General features: G+C 34.0%; 3 protein-coding genes and 1 long non-coding RNA gene across 5 annotated transcripts; 2 read left to right on the top strand and 2 right to left on the bottom strand.

The window, feature by feature from the left end:
• The first annotated feature begins 1,836 nt into the window (after nucleotides 1-1,836).
• Ublcp1 (Ubiquitin-like domain-containing C-terminal domain phosphatase 1) lies at nucleotides 1,837-7,588 on the top strand. 2 transcript variants are annotated; one of them, XM_074172552.1, is made up of 3 exons: nucleotides 1,837-2,419; nucleotides 4,563-5,092; nucleotides 6,580-7,588. In XM_074172552.1, exons 1-3 carry the CDS (start codon nucleotides 2,263-2,265, stop codon nucleotides 6,853-6,855), a joined length of 963 nt encoding a protein of 320 aa, XP_074028653.1. In that variant the 5' UTR covers nucleotides 1,837-2,262; the 3' UTR covers nucleotides 6,856-7,588. The 2 variants fall into 2 exon arrangements, with proteins under 2 accessions (XP_074028653.1, XP_074028654.1); XM_074172553.1 differs by lacking the exon at nucleotides 1,837-2,419 and adding an exon at nucleotides 2,594-2,748.
• A 531-nt stretch (nucleotides 7,589-8,119) lies between these two features.
• Gem2 (Gemin 2) lies at nucleotides 8,120-9,894 on the bottom strand. Its single transcript, XM_023163051.2, has 3 exons — nucleotides 9,600-9,894; nucleotides 9,391-9,503; nucleotides 8,120-8,661 (listed from the first exon to the last, which is right to left on the bottom strand). Exons 1-3 carry the CDS (start codon nucleotides 9,703-9,705, stop codon nucleotides 8,164-8,166), a joined length of 717 nt encoding a protein of 238 aa, XP_023018819.2. The 5' UTR covers nucleotides 9,706-9,894; the 3' UTR covers nucleotides 8,120-8,163.
• A 1,688-nt stretch (nucleotides 9,895-11,582) lies between these two features.
• Idh3b (isocitrate dehydrogenase [NAD] subunit beta, mitochondrial) lies at nucleotides 11,583-25,586 on the top strand. Its single transcript, XM_074172550.1, has 5 exons — nucleotides 11,583-11,833; nucleotides 19,487-19,546; nucleotides 20,959-21,549; nucleotides 22,950-23,159; nucleotides 25,008-25,586. The coding sequence occupies exons 1-5, from the start codon at nucleotides 11,792-11,794 to the stop codon at nucleotides 25,251-25,253; spliced, it is 1,149 nt and encodes a 382-aa protein (XP_074028651.1). The 5' UTR covers nucleotides 11,583-11,791; the 3' UTR covers nucleotides 25,254-25,586.
• On the bottom strand, nucleotides 25,159-26,347 carry LOC141481250 (uncharacterized). The gene is made up of 2 exons (XR_012464829.1): nucleotides 26,189-26,347; nucleotides 25,159-25,676 (listed from the first exon to the last, which is right to left on the bottom strand). It is a non-coding gene; the product is annotated as an uncharacterized lncRNA (long non-coding RNA).
• Between the last annotated feature and the right edge of the window lie 1,155 nt (nucleotides 26,348-27,502).

The raw sequence follows: 27,502 nt of genomic DNA, 5'->3' as shown, positions 1-27,502 counted from the left end.
CGCAACAAACCATTTCAACTTCGTTTGAATAAAAACGTAAGTGAAAATCGTTACGATTCCGCTAAAATTCAAAATGAAACTCAATAAAGGCTCTATATATCTCCTCAAAGTAGCAACAGCTTGAACTATGAAAGAAAACATTTGGATGCTCAAGTTGTCAGGCTGACCTCTAGCATCCATTCCCAATGTGACCTGTCCAAGATCAAGCTGAATCGATATCCGGCACCTGTGCAATTCTACGATGATACCAGGTGCCAGTTACTGCGTGGCGTCCATGGTGCATGGACGCCACGCAGACGCCCCTGCGTGGCAAAACGTATTAAGTTACAAGAAACCAGTTACAGGTCAAATTTACTGTGAAATTTTCACTGAACTGTACAAAATCGCAACACTTTTCACTATACAATAGTTTCCTCAGTCTTCACACTGTATGAACACGCCTGAGGAAGTAATTATGTAGTAAAAAATGTGTTGCAGTTTTGTAAACTGGTCAGTGGAAAACTCAATAAAGCATCACTTGAATACGTTATGGATGTATGTGATGGTTTTTTTTTTCAGGAATAATTATAGTGACGAATTTTATTGAAAATAAGTTTTTCAAAAAGTAATTTTTGAAAGTGAAATATTAAAAATTGGGGCAGTCGATATGATTCGTCAACATGAAAAACGGGCAGTTTAACCATTAGTGTGTTGGATCCCGATTCTTCAAAGAAAGAAGAAACCAAAAACCCCAGCTATTCGGTCACACCAGAACAATCTCTTTCACTGCTTGTCATCCAACCCGTGCTAAGTATCGCACGTTGAAAGATAAGACCTCGTTAGTCCTTAGCTTGCACAAGTTTCGACTTTCGATAGTTTCCAGGCAATATATTTAAAAACGTTGAAATAATTTTATCCAGGCCTCCATATCAGAAGCCAATGTAGATAAAAATGACATGTATAACATGCCATTTGTGAGAGCCATTTCATTGGCAATTTTTTTGCGAAATTTGGGTAAACAGGGCTGTGATGAAATTTGATGAACTTTCAACTTTTTTTTCAACAGAACCATTGCGATGTCGTTTACAAAACAAACAATTGATGATATGACTTTAAAACCGTACGTCTTTCCAAAATAAATAACACCAAGTCATATTAAATCACGAAATATCAGCCGCAGAAATCTAAAAGACGAAATTCCGAATACTATTCAAATTCAACCTCTAAGCTTTTTCAGATAAAACTCACGGACCACTCACTTGGTTGTTTTCAATTGAAGACTCAAGTAACAGACTTTACAGACGCCATCTGAAGCTTGAAGAATATATTTATAAAATCGTGTACAAACCCAGAAGAATAAATGAACTGACATAATATACAACTATTTTCACGTGAATATGGTCTTATATCCTTGTCTCAAGAAGGAACTTCAGAGCATAATGAAATTGGACAGTACAAAGTGTCTGACTAATTTTACAACTATACCTGCAAAAACTCTTATGTTATGATTATGAATCATTTTCTTGAGGAATGATAACTACTGTGAATAGAGTGAGAAGCCATCATGGTTTGTCCATGGCACATCTCCAGTATTTCTTCATTACAAGTAAAAATTAACGACCACGATAGTTGTGACTAAAGCCTCAGACAGGATTTATGACATATATTTTTCACGTGCCGCATAACACTATCTGCAATCTATAGTGTCGCCTTCAGTCCCATTGAATAAATTTATTTTTGATTATCCAAACCTACAAAACCTTACTGCTATAACTTCATTCATGTTATCTTTCGACCTCAAGCGTCAATTGACAGTGACTCAAATCTTAATGCATGACTTGTATATTAATGTGAAGCTAATAGTGAGTGATGACTGCCTAGCTCGGCGATTTATTGTTCAGATTCAATTTACCGTGACCTCCCTTGACTCCTGAACAAGTAGTGAAACTTGTGTATCTTTGTCAACCTAATAACCTTTAAAGCACATGAAGAAAAATGCACACAATACTAAAAAGTGGACAAATTGAATAGAAGAACTGAACAAATTTAATGGGTGGTTCATGGTATTAGCTCAGATAAAGACAACTCCAGGTATTGAGCTGGACCCAATTGCGCCTGAATAGGAAGCAGCGGCCAATAAAAAAGGAAGGAAGGAAGGAAGTAGTGAAACTTTTGGCCTGATAGCCCCGTAGCTTAAGCCATCACCACCATCACGTTAAGAAGATTTTATGAGCATTTTTTTAATTATATTATTCTTAGCTGTTTTAATAAAAATAGGTAAAAATGGAGAGTGATATAAAAATAGTTCTGAAATGGAATGGAAAGGAGTTCACTTTGGAATTGAGTGAAGAGGATAGTGTTCATGATTTGAAAAAAGAAATAGAGAAACAAACTGGTGTTCGACCCCAGAGACAGAAATTGTTGAATCTCAAACACAAAGGTACATTTTTAAACATAACCTCTAATAGGCCTGAAACTCTGAAACATGCAGCCAAATTTAAAACATTTTCATTAAATTTACATTAAAAATTCGAAGCCCATTGCATACAACGTAAATAAAAAATACGAGCATGCGTATTTCTTTCTACACATGACGTTGACATTTTTTTAAATCGAATTTGAGTATTGAAATATAGTTTCATGGAGTATTTGGGATTGTTTCAATTTTGTCGCAGCTGATATGGAAATTTAAGACGAGTTCATGTTACTTTCAATGCCACTCATCGAATCCATATTATATTCTCTGAAAAAACACAAAAAAGATATATGGTAAGGCTCATGAATCTGTTGGGAGAACAATAAGGCATATGTACCAATTTATTGGCGTCTATGTCTATCCATTTTTTATCCTTGGTAAAAGAGGAGTTGGAGAAAGATCCTTTTAAAAATAATTATGGCTCATGTGGTACTCCATAATTTTATTGTCAAAGTAGAAGCAGATTTGGAAAAAATAAAAAATATATTGAGTTTGTCAACAGTTGACACTGAGTTATCAGATAGTAGTATCCATCCAGCCTTATAGAGATCGGAAGACAATTAATTGCTCATTAAAAGAGTAAGTTCAAGCAATGCTTTGAGAGCAGCTTCCATGCTTCAAAGAGACACTAGTTGAATATTTCATTTCTGTAATTGGTACTTCGCCCTGGCAGGAGGATCTATATGATAATTGTAAATTATAGAAATGAAAATATTTTTAGTTAGTTATTTAACATAGTTGGATTATTCTTCAATAAAAGTTTTTTGGTGTATTTACTAGTTCTTGTTTTCAAGACCATTATTAATCTATTTTTTTTTCAAATATTCTCAAATGCCAAGTGTTTAGTTAAAATATATGAATATAAAATGATTGTAGGAGATAAAAATATAACTGAGCAAAATAGACACAAATGGAATAATATATAATAATAAATAAATATGTCAAAAATGAAATTTTAATTTAAGATCAAATATGAATAAACTTAGTATAATAAAAATTAAAAAAATTGTATGAATAAAACTCAATACAAATTAGATTTGAAGTCAAAATAAACACATCCACATTTGTGTGGAAATGAGTTATTTATTCTCAATTCAATATTTGAGAAACCTTACATTTCAGAATTCACTTCTCACTGGGTCTAAATCTGATCCAAACATCAGTATTTTTCTCTGCGTTTGCATCCTTGTTTTTTTTCGTATGTGTGAGTTGAAACTTTGTAGTGTATTTTGCTGAACTGTTTCCAGTTCTACTTTTTTTTTCAATTCATTCGGGATTTTTTTATGGATCGGCGACATATTTTTTGGAACTATGTGCTGATTCAAAATTTCTATACTGTTTCTGGCAGCATACTTGTTTGAGAGTTCTCAACTTCGAGTCCTATAATTTTACTAAAAGAGTCGAAAAACATTACTTGTATTGGTGGTGGAATTATTTTTTATTTGAAAATGTTTTCTTGTTCTGAATAAATCAAACGTGTTTGCCATCTCCCGGCTATAAAAGGGTTCAGGAACATCAAATTTTTGAAAAAGTCCAAGTCATATATGATGCTTCTGATCTAGAGGCATTTGCTTATATTTTCTAAGAGTTGCACAACAGTTATGGAGATTAAGCCACCTTTGTTCACATTCTGACGCTGAGATCCACAAAATAGAAAAAACTTGTACAATCATGTGAATGCGAGCTCTCAATTTCTATAATTGATAAGATAATTTCCCAGGAATTATTTCTGGTATTTTTGTCATAAAGTTTGTTGTTTTTGTCATATAGATTGGGGCACTTAATTGGATTACTTGACCTTGTTTGTGTACAATTAATCTGGCTACCTGTCTTCAAAATGAAGATGAGATAAAGAAAACTTCAACGTCATTCATCTCATCTTCATTTACTGTGAAAATTCTTTAATTATTATGGAAAAATATGTATTGATATATGCACAGAAGAATGTGCAAACGGTTGAAAAATTAGCATTAACATTGACATAACATAAGTTGACCAACTCTTAGTGTAATGTTAATTTATTCATGATGAATGAATTTCTAAATGAGGAAAAGCAATATTTCAACTTTTCATTAATAGTGTTAATGTTAGTGTTTTTTGATTTCAGGAAAGATGCCCGGTGATGAATGTAAGCTTGGTCAGTTGAAACTGAAATCTAATTTCAAATTGATGATGATGGGATCTCTAGAGGAAGACATAGTTGAAGCGAATACTGCACCCACTAATTTGCCAGATGTTGTAAATGATCTTGATATCGAAGATGAGGAAGTGGCTATAGAAAATCAAGAAGTTTATTTAGCTAAAGTGGAAAATCGAGTTAATCATCACAAGATAAATATGTTGAATGATCTCCGTCCAGATAAAAAACTATTAGTATTGGATATTGACTATACATTATTCGACCACAGATCCACTGCTCAAACAGGAGCTGAATTGATGAGGCCATATTTACATGAGTTCCTTACTAAAGCTTATGAGGATTATGATATAGTCATATGGTCAGCTACAGGAATGAAATGGATTGAGGAGAAAATGAAATTACTAGGGGTCTCCTCAAATCCAAACTATAAAATAGCCTTTTATTTAGATTGTGTCGCAATGATTTCTGTGCACACTCCAAAATATGGAGTGATAGAAGTGAGTAACTTCAATTGATTGATTTCATTGAACTGTTCCTTTTGTCCTTGGTATTTCATAATAAATTATACTAATATCATCAAGTCCCTGAACTGATGAATAGTAGGGATTAATCAATATTATAAATGAAATTAATTGTGATTACATCCCTGCGACATTAATTATTTGTCTTTGTAATTAGTGGTGTGTACTCAGGGCTAGTACTAGAGTGCCACCAAGATTTAGCCAAAGCCTCGGTAGATAATAACATTATCCTGAGGTGGGTTAAAGGGCACGACAGGAGTAAAGGTAATCGCATTGCCGACTCTTTAGCCAAGGAAGCGGCTGGACTAAGAATTTTAGGACCCAATGGCACCCACGGCCTGATGACTTCGACAATTGCAAAACTAGTCAAATGTTACACACCCATACTCAATCCTTAAAGAGATGGGATAGAATCAAAGGATCACCTTGGGCGACCCTGGGAAGCTAGCGCCGAAGAAATATCTGGCCAGGAAAAATCTACGCCTTACAGTAGGATTTCTGACTGGCCACTGTCAACTAAGGAAACACCTCCATAATATGGGGCTAGTGGACACACATCTATGCAGGATGTGTGAATAGGATGATGAGACTGTCAGGCATGTCCTGTGCGAGTGCCCAGAGTTATCGTCAATAAGAGAGTGTGTGTTCGGCGAGTCTTGGCCTACACCTGGCGATATAAAGGAGATGTCTCCCAGCGACCTGTCCACCTTCCTGGAAAGGACAGGATGGACGATGACCTAGGAGGACAACTCCTCGGGAGGATGTACAATGGGTCACATGTGGCCTAAGTGCGTGGGCTTACACTTACCCTCCCTACTCTACAGATAGTGGTGTGATATAGTTCAAAATATGTTAATTATAAACGATGTGTTCAAGATAGGGCGGGAAGCGTGGGAAAATCATAAACTGTATTTAAAGATACAAGTCGGTTAAATTAGAAAGTTGCTCATTAAAATGTTTTTCCGTTAACCCCTACAAACGACAACCCTTAGAAGTCGAAACTTGTACGACCTAAAGACTAACGAGGTCTTACGTTTTCACGTGTGATTCCTAACACGGATTGGACGATAGCAAGTGAAATTCAATATTTTAGCAATTTGAATCATCGACCAACACGGCGGTCAGTTGAGTGAACAAAGCATCCAAGTATACTACCTTTATTTCAAATGAAGAAACTTGTGTTGTTGTTTTATGTTATGTTACAAAATGTCATAATTAATTTGTGTTTTTAATTATTGGTTTCAATTTTGTGACTATTATATATTTTAATATGCAAGCAACAAGATGTCTTGAGGTTAAACTTTTTGACCTCTCCAAAAACTATTAAATTCTACCTAATCCATTCAATTGATTAAAGAATAAGGCAATCCAATTGTAATTATTATTTTATTCGAACAATATGTACAAATACAAAAATGTAAAAAGTATAGAAGTTTCTGTAAGCATTGTCTTTTTTTTTTTAGGTTAAACCCCTTGGTGTCATTTGGGGAAAGTTCAAACAGTTTTCTTCAAAAAATACCATCATGTTTGATGACATTCGAAGAAATTTCATTATGAATCCAAAAAACGGTTTACGAATTAAACCATTCCGGGAGGCCCATTTGAATCGTGAGAATGATAAACAACTTCTACTTCTCTCCCGTTACTTAAAAGACCTTGCAGAGAACTGTGATGACTTTGCTAGTATTAATCATCGGCATTGGGAAAAATATAAGCCAAAAAAAAGAAGGGGAATGTGATAGGTCAGTTGCAGTGCAGAAGTATCAGTGAAAGTATTCTGAAGTTATGAATAAATTGTTTAATTTTCATTTCAATTGTTATAAAATGAGGAAAATGTTTGAAGATGGCTTTGTCAAGTAATACATCAAGTATTGAAGTTTCAAGTAATAAGAAAAATTGATCATTCAATTCCTTCAACTTACAATCTTAGGATTTGATTTTTAACTGCAAGTCAAATTGTAGTTTTAATTACTGGCCAAGAGTTTCATTCATCGATATGTTAATTTTTTTTACAAAAGCTTGTACCATTTTAGTGCAGATTGATTTTTGGGAAAGAAATATATTGGCTTTCATTTCATTTTCTTTAGATAGAAAATGTGGGAGACTTCCAAAGGAAAAAAGCAAATAATTTCAGAATGAACTCTTTTACTCTTATTCTGAATCGAATTCCAAAAACTTCTGGCATCACTCCATACATTATACTCAATAATACCTTAGCATATGCTATTCTAATGCAAGGTTTAATATATTTTAACACAAGAAATGTTGATAATACAGATAGAGTTTTTTTTGGATTAATTGCCTTCTTCCCTTTGGAACTTTCCTACATTTTTTTGTATAAAGATGGAGAAGTTGAAAACTAAAAGTTTTCTGTCCTAATTAATTGTGATTTTCGGATCTTTTAGGAAGCCTGTTCATTTTGTAGAAAATATTCATTACACTCCGTCCACTGATTAAAAAAATTATTCCTTGGTTGTGATGATTTTCCCCTTTTTTTTCGAATATTAAAAAAATCGTTAGACATTGATCAATTTTAATATATAAAAAAGCAAACAATGGAGGTGAAATATATAAGGTAGAGAAGTTACATAAAATCAACATGGAGTTTGAAAAATGAGACATTTTTCTAAATGATAACCTACTCCAAACACCAGATTCATTGACACTTCATCATTGCTTACTTGCAAATTCAAGGCAGAGAGACTGCAAATAAGTGGAGCTCGATGTACATAGAGTTATTAAATAATTTTGAAAACAATATTATGTAATTACCAAAATATCCATGTTTTTATTTGAAAGGTCAATTTTTTTTCGGCAAACTCAAAATCAAAAATTGAATACTTACACTAGTTGGTTACATTATAAAATATATGAATTTGACATTTTCATTTGACTCTAGACAGTAAAGTATCAAAGCCTTTCCATAAGCTCTCATATATTTTCCGTTTTAATGGTATATGCTACTTGAAATGGAGGATTTGATGAAAAAATAGTTTTAATGAGTGTATTAAAATTTATATATTTTTGACTCAACAAAAAATATTGGATCAGTCAGATAGATCTAATTGGCGAAAGTACCTACTACAAATACATATACTGAAATTTAGAGGATTCAACAACTTTTCATCAGCATCATCTGGAAGTTCTGATCGAATATCCAAGCAACTTCTTGTGAATTTCCTTATAACATAACAACAACTTGGACTCAACGGAATTTCCAACATCACTAAAATAGCAAAAATCCATGTCCCAATGTTGTCTTCTATACTTTTACCTCGATCCAAAGAATTCAAGTACTTCGAAATTATTTCCAACATTCTTATTTTTACAGCTTGAGAGTATTGAACAAATTCTGAAAAAACTGGAGTTTCGGTCTGAAGCTTCTTTTTGAAATCTTCCTCACTAAATTTGCCAACATATAAAGATGGTTCAGGTAGCTTTTGTTTATCCACAAAATTTTTAAACGATTTGAAATCATCTAGTTTACGAATTTGCCATTCTTTTGAAGGTATGAACCTTTCTGGGATACTTTTACCTGTGGACTCCTGAAAATAAAGGACAATAAAATTTAATGAATAATATGAATAAAATAAGGTAAAGACCTTATGAAAAGAACTTATAAGGTTAACTCAACATAAAAATAAGACTTATAAACATTCGAGAACCTATAATTTACACATGCCATAACAAAGCAGTATCATCTGCAAACATAGTAAAATGTTACTTATATCGATGAGGTCATTCAAGTACAGCTTCTCAATGTTAGTTGAAAAAAAATGTGTGGTGATGCAATCTTTCAATAGGTAAGAGTGTGACTCAACCCTCACTTTGAAACTGAAATATTTTTGACTGTCATGGAGAAAATGAATGTTGTGGCTCTGTGGTCTCATTTTTCAGAATATTGAACCCACACAGGACAAGTTGTAGCTAATATTTTTAATTCTTGAAGATAGTTTACAATTTTTCTTCTTTCTTCTCCCTTTAGAAATAAACTGCTCAAGTTGAAGTGACCAAATTCGTTATTTTTACATTATTCAAAATTTTGAAAATTACATGTAAAAAACATGAACAGACTTAAAATATTTTTCGGTTTCAGATGTAATAATATGATTGCATCATTTTATTTATAGTAATTCATACTTTATAACACATATATACTATATTTAGGAAACCATCTATTGCATGAATAACTGGGGAATTTGAAAACTATTTTTCCGGGAAATCCACTACAGGCAGAAAATATGTAAATCTGATGTAAAAAAAATCTTTCTTACCAACGATATTTGATAGGTTTGGTTGCTTCTGAATTTGCTGGTATCTATATTGGAAGCTACCCATTCCTCACAGTTATTTCTTTCATATATTACATGATGAAGATATTCAAAACCTAAAATTTATCATTTATATTAATTTTTATAACCAATTACAGCAGTGTTAACAAAAAGAAGTACGGACATTACAAAAATATAATAAAATAAGTTACCATCTTGAGGAATAGAATTTGGATCGAAATTTTCAGGTAATTTTACATCTATTGCTTTCTTGAGAAGACCACAATCATCATCATTGTCCGAAGAATAATCAGACATTTTCTTCACTTCAAACTAGCCTTCACACATACAGTAAAAGTAAACACTATAACATAGATTAAGTTTAACAACAAAGAAATATTTTTTGAATAACCTCTTGACGTTTGTTATATTGCAGAATAATCATTATAAATCACACGTGTTGTGATCTGTGATTGGTTCGGTTGTCCCGTCACTTTGCAGGGTGTCCTACTATAAATCACAGAACACTGAAAACTAATCTTATATAAGAAAACTGTGTCTGTACCACAAACCACGAGAGTAAGTAGTTTGTGGTCTGTACTGTAAATTACGAAATCTCACCGCTGGAAATTGAAAAGAGGGGAGATATTTTATATTACAATGGGCTACGCGTCGAATAAATTGTGAAATGGAAAATACGATATAAAAATACTTGACATTTATTCAATCTAAGGTTCGATCAAATACATCAGTTACGGTGTACTCAAACTATGAATGAACATTTGTGAAATGTTATCACAGAACACGAAATGTCTTCATTTTGTCTAGTAAAATACTGCCTAATACGTGCAAGTGCAGTTCTAACTTCGAGAATAAACTAATGATTGACTCATCAAATAGCACACTTGAAAATTGACACAACCATCTTGTTCCAAAAGTAACCAACAGTGATATATTTTTCAAGAAACCGCTTTTAAAAAATTTTGGTTAATTAGTAATGATTATTTTTGAAGCAACGGCTTACACGTACAACCATTTTTACGCGAATATGGTCAAATATATATAATGTAAAATTGTTGTAAATATACTATGCAATTCAATTCTCTACTGCTCAACTGAATAGTAAGTTAGAGTACTCAAATTTAAAATTTTCGAAAATGACAATTGTAGGGTGGCTAACCATATAATACCAAATGCCTCCACTTTTGTCAGGGGAAATACGGTGTATTGACACCTCAGAGTAATAATGAGACATAGAGTTGCCATGCCTGTACGGTGCCTATACCAATACAATACATCCTATCCTTTTCTGTACGACTTATATGCGTGGGGGGTGGTTACGGTCCACAAAGAACCCTAGATACCAGTTTTGAATGAAATCACAGAATAATATCAAACCTCAATCGTAATTATAAATATACATGATTTCTAATCGAAAATTCCTTATATAGGACCTCACAAACCCTACCGCTTGTATATCAAATCTTAGAATAAATCACAAATTTCTTCATCTGATTTTATGAAGCAAAGTTAATCACTTTTGAAATTAACATTTATCATTGTTATGAATCACTTCATATGAAATCATTTAATTTTAAGCCAGTCAACCAGCACGCGCTTTATTATAAAGCCATACATAAATGAAAATCTAGTAGGTGGTAGAAAAACTGGTCTCATTTCCATAATCATTAATAATGAATCAGATTTTCTGTAGGAACTATTTGAATAGAATACATTTTCATCTTAAATGATTTATTTTATGAATATATACTATCCCTCTGATTATCAACTGAACCAACCGCCAGTGTTTCATGGTCCAATTTACTTCCCGTAAACAAACAAAGTTATGCTGCCTTCAAGATAAGGAATCAAAAGGCCACTTTATTGTCTTTTGTTACTCTGAGATTGACACTATATCGAAAATGCTGGCCTCAAACCTCTCTTTCTAAAGGCCAGTGCAGTAGTACGTACTATTCTGTTGTGCTACAGAGGGAAATATACTCATCTGTGATCAGAACGTACTTTAGTTTTTGGTTGACTGATTCTGAAGAAAATTTGACGTATCCACTGGACTTTTACCAATTTGATGGAAATTAAAATATATGTCTGATGCACGGAAGCCAAGCTCCGACTGTCGTGACATACTTATTCAGCCAAGCTGGACTTTTGTGCCATTTTGTCACTCTCACCAGTCGCCAGTGTCATCACTCACGTCGCACGTCACAAGTCACGAGAAAAAAAAAATGTAGTCTAACATTTCATTTAACCGCAAACTGAACTGCAGAGGATTTGATCACTAATTATTTGACAGTCGATTAAGTTGACATAATTATAGGATTTGAATTTAAAACGCGAGAAAAATAAAAAAAGTACATGTGATATTCGAAATATTCAATATTCAATAATGTCTCTGGTTGTGAGAAATGTTTCTAGGCTGTTGGTTCAAGTGAGTTTTAATTTTTAACCTGAATTTGATAGTAAGGTTATAGTGGTGATATAACATTTGCTTCTCTGTGAAATATTATTTTTGCACATCTGACTGCTTTTTCTTATATATACCATTTTTCGCTTGTTAAGAATGCACTTTAAGGCAAATAGTTGAAATCAAGGTCTAAAAACAAAGCATTCGTGATACAACACATCAGCGGTGTTTCGACCAGCTATTGGTCTCATCAGTAGTAGTAGGCTGAACCACGAATGCATCACTGGACTCAACTGTCCTTAAAGGATAAACCTGAGTGTAAGTGAGCAGGGATATCTGCCCTAGTGAAAATGCGCTTTAGCATTTCTCAAACATCTCGCATTTACGAAAATCATATTAACTTTCTCGTCATTAGAAGTATTCATGGTTTTCCGCTCACAACTTCACGCGAATGATATTTACATACTTGACAGTATATTTGTCAACCATACATATTCTGTTAATTCATGGCACACGTTGAACAAATCACATCATTTCAGTACTCTAATAAATTTATTCGCCACTATTTTTATTTGCCAGAAATCATCAGAAACAAACATTTATTTTCCAAAAAAAATTGACTTTTGAATAGTTCCTCCATATTTATACAAAACCGCTAGAATGCATGGGTGTTCACCTCTATTCGTAAATTTTCAAAAGATGTGTGTAGTTGAGTTCTGAGATATTGGTTTCTAACTTTTTGAGACCACACAAATATTGATGATATTTTTTTGGAGACAATCGTCGGTAAATGTGTATTGTAATACATAATCAATAAAAAAAAGAATAGGTCCGTATTTAAAAAATGAGGTTAATGATGAAATCTAATGAACGAAACGTCACATTGCATATTAGTTAATATCAGATTATACCAAGTATTGAAAGTTCCTCTGTTTTTTTTTCAAAGATTAAGGTTTTGTCTTATATTTGTAAATGTTATAAACACGACATGATACAAAAAATGTTTTGAAATGATACTTGATAATAAGTTGAAATTTGAGGATCACATACTTTCACTCAACAAAAAACTCTCCTCTGGCATAATTTGAGAGGCAAAAAGTGTTCATCATTCAATGGTAGATCCTCCTCTAAGGTATGGTATCACTTTTTGGAGTGTATATGCTCATTCTTTTTTTTTGTTCAAAAGAAGACATCAAGATTTTTCTGTAAGGCCTTTTGTAGGTTTCTGTTACTTACAAAAAAATGTATCATTGTTTCTGTTTTTATATTGTTGACATATTGTCTAGTAAGTAAACTACTTCCCCTACAGATATTGAATTATACAGTGTCAAAGATATTTTTAGGATTTTCTTCTTCTGATATTGAATTCAATGAATTTAAAAAGAGGTTGTTTGAAACTTAATTGTTTTAAGGACAAAACAGAAACACTACAGGAAAGTCCTTAAGGCGCTCTAAGATCGGTGCCTGTGCGAAAGTAGTGATTCACGTTGAATTTGAATTACTGGAGATTAAATTCGTTTGGAAAAACGTTCTCAGGAAGTTTATTCCACATAAACGCAGTTCTCTAAATGAAAGAGTTCTTAAACTGTGAAGTTCGAGGTGTACTGAGTTGAACCTCAAAACGATGAGCAGCCAGTCCGTAGTTAATAATACCCAACAATAGCTAAAAGTTTATCTTGAAAGTTCCCGCTAACTTCAACAAAGTGATTCATATAAAAGTAAACAATAGGCTACTTAAAATGAAACCTTTGTCACTGTTCATGCCACACTTTATTATTTTCAGATTTTAAAAAAGCATTCAAAGCTCTAAAATGTTCGTTTATTCTATATACATTCTTCAAGGCGTGTTGACCGACACTAAATAGCATTGCTTAAAATTGTTGAGATGGAGATAGCAAAGTATTGCAAGACAACTATGAACACTGACAAAGTTCCATTCCAAAGCACTCCGTTGAATTTGGTGAAAACTTTTACAAAAAATTTCCTGCTATTTTGCACTCAAAAATCATTGATGTATGACTAAAAGTGAGAGTGTTCTGTGTCAGATAAAAATAAGCGAAGTTAGAGTTGATTCATTAATTTTGTTCATTTTATGTCCAGTACTGAGGGCATAAAAGGCATATGTAAAGCCTTATCCAACTGTAAAAATTTGACTAAATTTATTATTGAGTCTATACACAAACCAGGAGGTAAATTTGCTGACATACTTGAAAGTGTCGATTTATTATCTAAAGATTACACCCAAAAAGATGTTATTGTTATTCTTGCTGGCAAAGGCGATTTCGAAAGCAACAAAATCCCAAAAGTCAAAGACATATGGAGCAAAATCAAAAATTGCTTACATACTAATATCATTTTTCTTTCTTGCCCTACAGTTATTAGAAAATATTTTAATATCATTAGTAAGTTCAACATGCGACTTCACGACTTCCTTTCTAAGGTGAACAACTTCTCTGAGCAATACATATCTCTAGTGAACATAAATAATGCCCGCGGCTCTAAAATAGGTAATAATCTGATTGCTGAACATATTGCTAGCGAAGTTAAACGCAACTGGAACAATGTCAAATGTCTCACTTTTGTAAAAACGACTAGTATATTGGATTTACCCCCCACTCCCAAGCACTCAGAGATCCCCAAAAATGCAACTGCTGATACTCATGATCTTGATGGAAGTAGCATCTCTTTTGAAGCAAATTCATCACCCCCTTTTTTGGAGGTAACCCAGATAAAGCAAACTTATCCTTAATGTTACTCAACGTACAATCTCTTCGCAACAAGGCCGGTGAACTAACCGTACTTTTGGATAGCCTGAGTTCGCCTAGACTTGTTCTGCTAACTGAACACTGGCTAAAAGTTGAGGAAGTAATCTACATACCCAACTACCACATTCTGACAAGCTTTTGCAGAAAGAACTTCTCTCATGGCGGTACTATGATTCTTGCTCATGACGAGTTTCTCAAAACCTCTGACTTTGTTAGCCTTGACAAATACAACGATATGATAGTCGAAAAAGAATTCGAATTTTGTATGATATCCAGCAAAAAACTAGCTATGGTAATACTGTGCTTGTATCGATCTCCCCAAACCGATGTTCACACTTTTATAGATAGACTTGAACTCCTTTTGATTAAATTTACTCCCCAAACTTCTTTGATATTAACGGGTGACTTCAATATAAATTTCGGAAATACCAGTTGTCCGCTTAGTTCATCCTTGAAAAATTTACTTGTTTCTCTAAACCTTACAATGCATGTACATGCTCCGACAAGATATTCCCAGTATTCTTCTTCTATTATTGATTATGTTTGTTCTAATATCGCCAACACTTCTTGCAATGTGGTAATGGCTGGTTTATCCGACCATGAGGCTGTCCTATTCACATTCCCGGTTTTAGGAACCGAAGATAAAGATAAATTAGCAAAACAATTTGGTCGTATTTACTCCACGAGTAACTACAACAAATTCGAAACTTTGAACTCCGCCACCCGATGGGACACTATACTCAATCATAACGATCCCTTGACTGTTTTCCACACCAATCTGATGCATAACTTCAATAAAGCTTTCCCTTGTCGCCTCATTAAAAATAAAAAGCATAGAAAACCTTGGATAACAAAAGGTCTACGAATCTCATCTAAGAACCTACGGTCCCTTCATCATATCAGAAAATTTGTTTTGTCAAATAACTGGTTTCTCTCTTACTTTAGTAAATACAGAACTTTATATAGGACTATGATTCTTGAAGCTAAAAAAAGATATTTCAATAACAGATTATCGGAATCTAGAAATAAACAAAAGGAGAGCTGGGCAATAATTAATGACCTAAGAGGAGTAAATTCTGCTTCAACCAACACCAGCATACTGTCTTGTAATGAGCTGAATAAATATTATAGTACAGTCGCCTTGAATCTATCTAAAACCATAGCAGTCACGGAAGACCCCATGAACTACATGAGAAATGTAACAGTCCACGACACCTTCTTCCTTAGTCCCACAGACCGCCAGGAATTGAAAGAAGCATTTGCTGAAATAAAAAACAAGAAAGCATCTGGTTGGGATAAAATATCTATAAAAATTTTAGAACAATTACCAATAAGCGCATTGGATGCTCTAGCTGAGGCAATTAATATATCTTTTGAGAAAGGCATGTTCCCAGACTGCTTGAAAAACGCTGTTATTATTCCAATATATAAAGGGGGCAATCATAATGACCCTAGTAACTTTAGACCTATCTCTCTCCTACCCGCTCTCTCCAAAGTCATCGAAAGACTTATTAAAAGAAGAATTCTATCATTCATGAACAAAAACAATATAATATCGACGACCCAATTTGGTTTCCAACGTAACAAATCCACCTCTGATGCCACATTTGAACTACTCGAGCATCTATACCTTAAGCTTAATGACAATGAAGCCGCGGCAGTGGTATTCTGCGACTTGTCGAAGGCTTTTGACTGTGTGAATCACAGAATATTACTGGGAAAGTTAGAGAGATATGGTTTCCGTGATGTGGCTCTGAAATGGTTCGAGTCTTATCTCTATAAACGTAGACAGGTGGTCTACTCTGATGGTCTAACCTCTCATGAGTCTTTGATGGATTGTGGAGTACCACAGGGCTCTGTCTTAGGACCCTTATTATTCCTGCTTTATGTGAATGATCTTGCACTCTTGGATATTGCGGGTAGATTTACAATTTTTGCAGATGATACCACCATTCTTTGGCATAATAGAGACACTCATCATTTGAATGCAATAATAGAAAATGACATTCACAAGGTCAAGAAATGGTGCGACGCCAATCTGTTGTCCTTCAATGTAAATAAAACCCACATTCTCACCTTTAAATGTTTGTTAAACCCAATTTCAATAGGTGATAAATGTCTACAAGAATCCTCTTTGGCTAAATTCCTTGGGGTATTTATTGATAGTAGGTTGACGTTCAAGGAACATGTCGCAAGTTTATGTACCAAACTTGCCAAAGGCTATTATGCACTTAGAGTCATATCCAAGGAACTCGACCCAACCATGGCAAGATCAACATATTTTGCATTTATAGAGTCACACCTGAGATATGGGATCTGCTACTGGGGCAATTCCGACAAAGCATCTTTCAATATGATATTTAAGCTACAAAAAAGAGCTGTCCGGTATGTTTGTAGGGCTGGCTTTAGAGATTCATGTCGTCCACTATTCAAATCACATAGAATAATGACCCTTACCTGCATATTTATACTAGAGACGGTGTGTTTGATGTTTAAAAAACATAAGTTAAATAGAAACACCATAAAAAACCCTAGTTACCTGACTAGACAGATGGGTAATTTGGATCTTCCTAAGCCCAACACTACACAAGTTAAAAATTCCCTGATTTATAACTCAAAAAAAATTTTCAATCATTTACCCCAGAATATCAAAGATCTAAATTCAGAGAGAAAAATTAGGAAAAGTGTCAAAGAGTTACTGTTTGATAAGGCATACTACACTTTGGATGAGTTTTTTAACGATTCGCTTTAAATGTAAAACTGATGATTTGTCTTTGTTGTCTTGTATTTTACCTTATAGTTTTGTATAGTAGACTGATGAGCGCCTTGGGCGCATGTTTTTACTTTTGTTAGACTTGTTTTACTTTTTTGCGACTTATTTGTTTATACACATTAATCTCATCTTATTCGTCTCGACTAATTTTATAATTTTTATACTTCCACTTTTATGCTTACTTGTATTTTGTACCTTCATTACTTTAATGATTACTTATGACACTTTGTCAATAAGAAGTTATTCTTAGACAATAAAGTATCAGTATCTATCTATCTATCATATATTTTTGTCACTGAGGGATTCAAGATACATAAAAGAGTCGAAGTGGATATCACATATTATCACCGTTCAATGCATTCGGATCATAACTGAAGATGACTCCTCTTGTATATGTTTGAATCTGTTTAAAATCTGTTTTTCCGTTAGTCAGCTGTCGCCCCCATACGAACGACAACTCTCAGAAGTTGAGAAACTTGTGCGAACTAAGGACTAACGAGTTCTTACCTTTTAACGTGTGATTCCTAACACGATTGCAGAATCATTCCAGCTTCAACCAGATAAATTCTCTCGAGAAAAATATCTGGTCGAGGCGGGGATCGAATAACCCACGGTCTTCCGATCGTGAGTCGGGCGCACTACCAACGCGGCCAATTCCACAACTCTGCATCCTAGCTGATTTAGTGATTGGTTTCCATATTCTATTTTTCTATTTTTCTTTACTTGATTTTCAGTGCTTATTTTCGTTTTCTATATGTCGTCCCACTATTGTAGTTTCTATCTTCTTTAACCTCTTCAACAGATTGATGTCCTTCGTGTTACGTTATCATCTATCTTTATTGATGACCTTATCATAAAGTACCCTAAACATTCTAACCGTTTAATCCCACTATATTTTCATACCCTAGGTATGTTTCTACTTCTTTTTTTCAGGTATCAGGTCTTAAATTGTTTGCATTATTTTTTTTCTAGTTTGACCTTTTTTCTTTTAGTCTATGGCTTCCATTTATATGCAGTGCATATTTGTTTGATTCAGTTGCTAGTTCGTTAATTGCTTCGAAACCAGAAATAATCAGCTAATCTATCCAAATCATAGCAATCTCCAAATAACATCAAATGGACCACTTTCAACAGGTGTGAGAATTTACAATAAATTATCCACTGGCATTAAAACTCAGCCTACACATTTCAAATTTCGAAACTCCATAAAACGCTTTCTGCAAGAAAATTTATTTTATAGCATTGATGAATTTTTATTGTAACTTTTTAAGCAAATAACTTATATCGATGTTTCTTTTGTTGTCTTGTAGTTATGTATGTAGTCTTTACTATATTTATATACATGCACTAGGACATTATATCCTGACATGTTCTATACCCTAATGGGTCCTTTGAATGAATAAACTGATTTGATTTGATTGGAATACACTAGTTTTTGTTTTTTATTTTATTACTATATTGCCTGAATATGCAGTTATTTGAGTGTTACCTAGAAATATATTTTTTGTGTTCATATTTGTTTTCCTTAGTACACTTCTCGTACTATAGTGAATAGTGTTGGGAGTATGGGGTCTTCTCCTTGGTTCATGTTGAACTCCTCTTTGTTTCTCCTCGAATATCACCTCTTGTTTTTGTGTCTCCCATTATTATTATTGTCAATTTTCTCAGTGTTTCCAGTATTTGGAGATTCTTTAATACCATCACCCGATTGTTTCTGTATATAGTGCCAAAGGCATTTTTGAAGTCAGTGAACACTACACGGACTCTTCTATATATATATATATATATCTATGATTTTTGTAAGATTTGTTTCAGTGTGTCTATAACATTTATCGTTGATATTCTTAGTTTGATCCAATTCAGTTACCTAGTCTTTTTTCTACAGAATCTCAGCGATATAATAATTCATTTAGGTCTTTTACATCATTTACAAAAAGTAACCTTTTTGAATTTCGAGAGTTTTTAGCTTGGAAATCTTTTTTTTGAAATTTTAGATCAGGGGATGTTTTCAGGAGTGGGTCGTTATTTATTGCTATTCATTCATCCTGTTTCTTCTAATTGTAGATCTATACCCAAAGTTTCAACAATTTGAATTTATGATTAAAAAAATATTGTTATAAATGAATCTTTAATTTTCAGGCTGTGCAAGGATCAGCTAGTCGCAGCATACATAGTAGTGTATGCAATGCAGGTGTGGAGGTGAGTATTTTGTTAATTATAAATTAAATGACTGATGAGTGTTATAGATGTACAGAGGGTATGGAATGTTTAATAGGCTGAGTACTGTGAATCAATGTTTGTTAATCTAAGTATCATGATTTAAATGATATTAGTAATGAGGACCGACAAAATGGTTAAGGCTTTCGCGGACGAGGTTTTCAGTGTCACTATTTTTATGAGTTTGAAAGCCATCAATTTTTGGAATGTATTCCTGACGTTTTGCTGGCGCTAGTGGCTAGCTTCTTTAGAGGTTCATACAACTTGAGTTCATCTCTGATCTTATGATGTACTGTTTGGAACCTTTGGTGTAGTAATGAATATTACTGGAGTTTTTTCCCAACTTTTAATCGTTATTTTTACACCTTGACACGTGTTTCGATCACCAAGTGTTCATCTTCAAGAGAAAGATAAAATAGTTTTATCTTCCTCCTCCTTTATCTTCAAAGGAAGATAAAACAGTTTTATCTTCCTCCTCTTGAAGATGATCACTTGGTGATCGAAACACGTGTCGAGGTGTAAAAATTACGATTTGGTGTTGGGAAAAAACTCCAGTAATATTCATCTCTGATGACTGGGTATTCGACTGCATAAATCATACTTATGTTAATTCAGGTAGTTTGGTGTGCTAAATACTGTACCTGGATTAGGTAAATTGCCAGAAACATTCGTTGACCCCTTTTTACCTGCCGTCATGATGTTTGTTACTCTCGAACTTCTTAGAATGGGATTCCATATTTGGTTCAGGATCACAGCTTCTTTTCTGTGTGAAATTATCCAAATGTTTGTGGATCTCTATTGTCTCCTGCACCAGTTGGCTATGGTATCCCTGGTTAGGAGCAATGATTTTCGTATTTTCAAATAGAATCCTATGGTTTCCTTCACTGAGTGCGTGTTCTGCCACAGCCGTTCGTCCATTTGGCCTAGTCTGCAGTTTTTTTTTGTGCTCTTTCAGCCTTGTTCTCATGGATTTTTTGGTGGTTTTGATGTATACCTTCCCATAAGTACATGGTATGTGATATACACCTGCTGTTGATAGTGGGTCTCTTTCATCTTTAGGCAACCTGAGGCTTTGTTCTAACTACCATGGTGGGTTTGAAAACCGTTCAAATGTTGTGTTTTCCCACAAGTTTTCCAATTCTGTCTGTGACCCTAGGCATATATGGTAGATACTCACGTACAACCATCTGAGCCTCCTTCCTGTTTTGAACCGTGGAACCGTTTCATGCCTTTTTGATCTCCGGTACACGGTAACCATTTGATCTCAAGGTCACTTGAACATGTTTCAGTTCTTCTTCTAGAATGCTCTGGTTCACATATTCTTAGAGCCTGTTCAGTTAGAGTAGAGATGACACCTCTCTTTTATCAGACCTACTATTCAGAACTTTTTTCAGACGGGAATCCCTGACCGCCCCGATGCAAGAACAAGCTGTACTTTGATACCTGGTGATGGAGTTGGGCCCGAACTCGTTTATTCTGTGCAGGAAGTATTCAAGGCGGCGGGAGTCCCAGTGGATTTTGACACTCACTTCTTCTCCGAGGTGAATCCCACCCTTAGCTCACCATTAGAAGTAGTCGCCAAATCAATTTCCAAGAACAGAGTATGCCTCAAGGGGATCCTAACTTCGCCTGACTACAGTCATACCGGAGAACTACAAACTCTCAATATGAAATTGAGAACCGCTCTAGATTTGTATGCCAACGTTGTTCACGTCAAATCTTTGCCGGGCATTAAGTGCCGGCACAGCAACATTGATTGTGTCATCATTCGTGAACAGACGGAAGGAGAATATTCTGCACTGGAACATGAAGGTGTTAAGGGTGTCGTCGAGTGTTTGAAAATTGTGACGGCAAAGAAATCTCAAAGAATCGCTAAATTCGCCTTTGACTATGCAACAAAAAATAACAGGAAGAAAGTTACAGCCGTTCATAAAGCTAATATTATGAAGCTCGGCGATGGACTATTTTTGAGAAGCTGTGAGGAGGTGAGTAATTCATTTTTTACTATAAATATAGATCTGATCAGTGCTGCCACGACATTAATTCCAAAAGTACCAAAATGTTTAAACAAATTGTACTGCAATCTCAACTTTTCTTTTTGCGTAGACCAGAAGTTATTATTGCCAGAAGTGTAAGCATAATCTCCATCAGAGATAGCAAATAACTTTTGGTGGGGAAGACTCAATTCAAGGGATCCAATTCTAGAATTCTTACAAATATTGTGGTTATGCAGTTTTCAGATTGGCAGAAATATTTGATAATTGATCTTTCCTGAATATTTGAAATTATTGACATATGACACTAGACAGAGTTTCACAACCGAAATAGTTATGTGTAATATTAAATATAAAAGGTATATCAAAAATGTACTCAAAAATTAAACATTTTTTTATTACTTCTTTTATATACCTACATCACAAAAATTATTAAAACAAATATAAATCTGGATGGATCTGGCGGATAACTCCTGCTTGACACAGGCTAAAAGAATGCTTGGACACAACTTGCATTTGACATAAGTACAGGATTTTTTTTGTGGTCTTGAATTTGAAACATGAAATTACATTGTTGTCATAGGATTTCTTGATGCTCACATACTCTAAAGAAGGCAAAGTAAAAATCTTGGAAATTAGATTTTAAAAAAACACACTTTAATGTGAGATTTCCACTTGAAAGTTTACAAAACCGCGACACTTGTTTTGCTATACGATAGCATCTTTGGATGCCCAAACATATTGTTTCCAGAATTTTTGACCTTCAGTTTTGAAAAATTTGGAGCCAAATTTCACCAACCATACAATACGTAAAATGCAGCTGGTTCTGATCTTTTTCTCATTACATCAAAACTTGTCACACATTCTTCTTACTATTTTCTCTCTTCCTCAGAATTACAAGAAATAATTTCATTATGTAGAGATATAAGATATAATAGTGTCTTAACTTTATTGTCATCTAGAAATAGCATAGAAAGAAACAAATGATATATTTTATAGGTACTATATAAAATGATAACCAAAGATAATGTCAGATACACATTCCAAATGAAATTTCAATCCATGTAGTTACAAAACCTAATTTTATTTAATTGAGATTTGACACCTCGATTTTTCTTTGGGTACAACTTGGCAATGTGATTATACTTTGTTCTATCAACATTAATAACACAATGTAGTAAACAGAAAATCCATTGTTAAAATACAAAATAGACTGTTTTTTATCAATTGATATAGTTGTATCATCTTATTTACTGTCAAGTTCATCAGAACTATTTTCAATTAATATTAATATTTTCATGCAACAGTTTTGAGTACATGGATTGTATTGAAAAGAAAACATTAGTATCTAAGTTTGTTACAAATTATTCTGATCTAACAAACTTTTTCAGATGGCTAAACTCTACCCAAAAATTGAATTCGAAAAAATGATTGTTGACAATTGCACTATGCAAATGGTATCCAAACCTCAACAATTTGATGTTATGGTAACTCCAAATCTTTATGGTAATATTGTAGATAATTTGGCTTCTGGATTAGTTGGAGGTGCCGGAGTTGTTGCTGGAGCTTCTTACTCTGCCGACTGTGTAGTATTCGAACCGGTAGGTATATAAAATATTTTTTATTTTTTTATACAAATAGCTATTTATGATATGAGGGTTGAAAAAAAGGTTTCATTTTGGGAGTGAAAAAAATTGCGAAACGAGCATAGCGAGTTGAGCAATTTCACGAACAAAATAAAACTTACTATTAACACAAATATTATCCAAAGTTTTTTGTAAAACTGTCCTGTTTTCATAATAAAATAGATACATTTAATATTTCTATAAAAATACAGGAAATATTAAGAGCAGATAGTTGTTGGTTCACAGATGGTTCAAAAACACCTTCCGGTTCTGGTGCAGGTGTTTTCAGTCGCAGACCCAGGACAGAGTTATCTACCTGCCTAGGAACTTATGCGACTGTATTTCAAGCGGAAATTTTTCGCTATTGAATTGTGTGCGGAGAGATTGGATAAATCCAACCTCAACAAGTCAATAAAAATATTCTCGGACAGTCAAGCGGCGTTGGAAGCTCTTGGCTCCTACTGAGCAACGTCTAAATTGGTAGCAAACTGCCAAAAAAGACTATCCGCGATAGGAAGACTAAACAGATTGTCTCTGGACTGGATTCCTGGCCTGGAAGGCAATGAAGCTGCTGACGCTCTTGCAGAGGAGGGTGTTGCAAGCGGCTTCATTGGACCAGAACCTGTCATTGGCATCGCCTCGGGTTTTGCCAAACAAACACTCAACACCTGGATGACAAGAAGAGTTATAGACTTCTGGCAGAATCTTCCAGGATTGGCTCACTCCAAGGCGTTTATTCACCCTTCGAAGCTTGATTCCAAACAGTTGTTGGAGTACAGTAGGGATGAACTACGATGTCTAACAGGCCTTCTTACAGGTCACTGTCATTTGAATCATCACATGCAGAGACTTGGACTGTCGGAAGTGTGTGTCGTCTCTGTCTGGAAAATGATGAAACTGCAGATATACTTTGTGCCTGCCCCGCTGGGGACCGAATCAGGTTCTTTGAGTTCAGCAGATCCGTACTCTTACCATCTGACCTGAAAGACCACTCACCATACAAACTAATCGGCTTCGTTAAGAAGCTGGGTTTATTTGGCCAAGTGTGAATAGGTGTGAGCCACAATAAACCCTTAGGGGTTCCAGTGGAGGGTCAAATAGACCCACTCACTTTAGACCTACCTACCTAAAAACACATTTTAACATCTCTTGCCAATTAACTATTTTAATATTATCGCATTTGCTGTGAAGTGGCCGTGTCAGGTGACGCCGAATCACCTGGTTTCCAACAAACAGTATTGTTTATAGCTTATACGCTTTATTTAAAGTCACATTTAAAGTTCTTGCTGGTGTTTAATGTATATAATACATTTGTAACAGAATTTAATTGTATCTATATCTATTATCGGTCAGTAGCCAGGCGGTTTGACGTGGGTGCTTTGTTCACTCACTCGAATTGACTGCCGTGTTGGTCGGTGATTCAAGTCCTAGTCTGAACGATCGATTTTCACTTGCTATCGTCAAACCCGTGTTAGGAATCACACGTTAAAAGGCAAGACCTCGTTAATCCTTAGCTCGCACAAGTTTCGACTCCTGAGGGTTGTTCGTAGGGGTGCGACAGCTGGTTAACGGAAAAACAGTTTTTTTTTACAGATTGTTCATAATAAAACTTCTTTGAAAGTTGAATAATTATGTTTTGTTTATTGCTATTTGGTCAAAAAAAAGTAGTATTCTTTAGTATTGTTTTACCAAAAAGTTCCATAATTTGAGCCCGATTGTATAATTTTGATAAACATTTATATCATTACCAGAAATATTAGTGGTTGTTGAGTATTTATCTGAATTTCAATTAATACATTTCTCATTCTAAGATTTATTTTACAGGGTGCTCGTCACACTTACTCCGAGGCTGTTGGTAAAAACGTTGCAAACCCAACTGCAATGTTACTTTGCGCATCCAAGATGTTGAGACACGTAAACCTTCCATTGTATGGAGAAATGGTCCGTAGTGCCGTGGAAAAGGTTTTGAAAGATGGAAAAATTAAGACAAAAGATGTAGGCGGACAGTCGAGTACTCAAGAGTTTACTTACGCCGTCATCCATAACTTACAGATTCCTGCTTCAAAGTGAATATGAGTTGTTAGTTGAAACAGAAAAATGAGTCAGTTTTAAAATTTTATTTATTTATTTATTTTATTGAAAGAATAATTATGTGCAATGTAATTCATTTAAACTTTCAGATACATGTATTTCTGCATTTGACAAGGTGTAACCTTATATATTTTCGGAATTTGACTGTTCTGATAAAACTTTGTGTATATATTCCTGTGTTACTAAAATTTATTTCACTTTCTATATAGAGATTATATAACAAAATACCAGGAGCCTAGCATATTATTTCCTTTTATTTTATTGTATTTGATAACAATAATGATTTTCAATAAACAGTTTACAAAACTGCAACACTCGTCTGACTGCTGTTACGCTGCATTCATTGCAGTGCTTTCTGCTGTTTTGTCCTTCATTGTTTTTCTTACATTTTCGTTGGCGACTCTGAAATTTTAGATATATCGTTTTTCAAGCTATCATCTACTTTTGAAGAGGAGAAGTCATTGAAGTGCGGAGTCATCAGAACTCACTAGAAATTAGCTTATATATTTATCAAGAGTAACCCCACTAGTATACTTACATTCTATAAATTCAAGGAAGTTAAAACTACTACTAAGCTAATTTTACCATGCTGATAAAAATTTCTTCAATTCTTCAGAAAATTCAGACATTCAACATTTCAGATAAAAAAAAAGGAAGAAAGATCATGCAAAGAAGTAACTTTCAGAAGACACAAACTGGAAGAAAAAGCCCTCTCGAAACAACTACTTTCATATAGACATTGAATTACATGACAGAAAGTATACCTTCGAAACAACTACTCTTATATGAATATTGAATATACAAAAAAACACTATTCAGTTTGTACTCCAAACATTCGTTGTGGAATTGAATCAGATATCATACACAGGATTGCTACACAGTATAGTATATGAAAGAGGTGGAATTTCACTTACAAGGACTATTCATCCTCGATGGCGGACATCCGATGTTTCAGATGCCTTATTGCCTCTTCAGCACCAGCCTGGATGTGAAGAAGCATTCCATTCATATAATTATGACTTCATGTGACGAATGCGTTAAATCTACTCATGTCATTGATGACAGTGTGTAATGACATAATTTCTCTCATTGAATTTAATCCCAACCATAGAATTTTGTTTAAATTGAAAGGAGTATATTTTTAGCAGAGATTGATTTTTGGCTTTCTAGTTCTCCATCTCGTTACAAAAAAAATGGAAACCTTCCAAAAAAAAAGGAAGAGAGCAATTAGTTTAAAAATAAGCTCTTCACGAAGATGTGAAGATCATGCAAAGAAGTATTTTTCAGACACAAACTCAAAGGAAAGGCTCTCTCCAAACAGATGTTGCCGATCGTAAGAGGCTAACAGCTGTTTAAACGAAAAAAGATTTTAAACTGAAATCGGTTAATTGAGCAATAAAATACCAGTAAACAGCTCTGGAAAAAATATTCGTATCATGGAAAAGGTAAATTTGTGCGGAAAAAAGTATAAAACAAGTTTCAACAATATATAAAAGTTATGTGGTGAATAGTCATATGTATACCGATCGTTTTTAATAACAAGTTCTTTTTTATAGAAACCCTTTTTTGTATCTTCCTTTTTTACTTCAAGAAGATTGCTACTCAAAGAAATGAATTGTCCAGATTCATTCAATTCACATACCGTATTTCAAATTTTGAATTGTTCTTTTTATTAGTAAACTGGAAGACATGTTGTTTTTAACTGTGTATTATTCTTGAATAAGCAAGAAAAACCTTGTGCTGAAATATTTGTTGCAAGACTTTTTTGTGGAGGAGTCAATGTTTCTTAGTTTTTCTGGGTAATTAAATTGTATATAATAATAATGTGTCTTTATTTTGTCAATCTAGTATACATATAGGTTTTTTTACATTTGGAACATTAATGATCCTAGGGCTGACGTCAAAGGCGAAGTTCCAATCAATAATTCAAAATTACTGATTTGTTCTACCACTTAACCTCACACAAGCTTAACATTATGGAATATGCCTATAATACAGAATTTGAAAAAAAATAATAATAGGGACTCTTTAACAACTTAGGGATCTGAAATGTATTATTTGGTTTATTGCTTCCACAAAACATTCTTATACTAGTACTTAAAACTAATCACATTAATTTTTTTAATTTCGTTTGGAATACCATTGTAAACGTAGCCAATTTGGTAACTGAAGAACCGTTTAAAGAATTCATGATAGTGAATTGGTGGTGTTAAAATACCTTTATCGAA

This window comes from Leptinotarsa decemlineata, unplaced genomic scaffold (assembly GCF_025532065.1).
Source record: "Leptinotarsa decemlineata unplaced genomic scaffold, Ldec_3_MD MMD2_tig00000133_RagTag_RagTag, whole genome shotgun sequence".
Taxonomy (NCBI): Eukaryota; Metazoa; Arthropoda; class Insecta; order Coleoptera; family Chrysomelidae; genus Leptinotarsa; species Leptinotarsa decemlineata.
The sequence above is the reverse complement of the archived record's forward strand: the minus strand, read 5'-3'. Positions and strand labels throughout refer to the sequence as shown.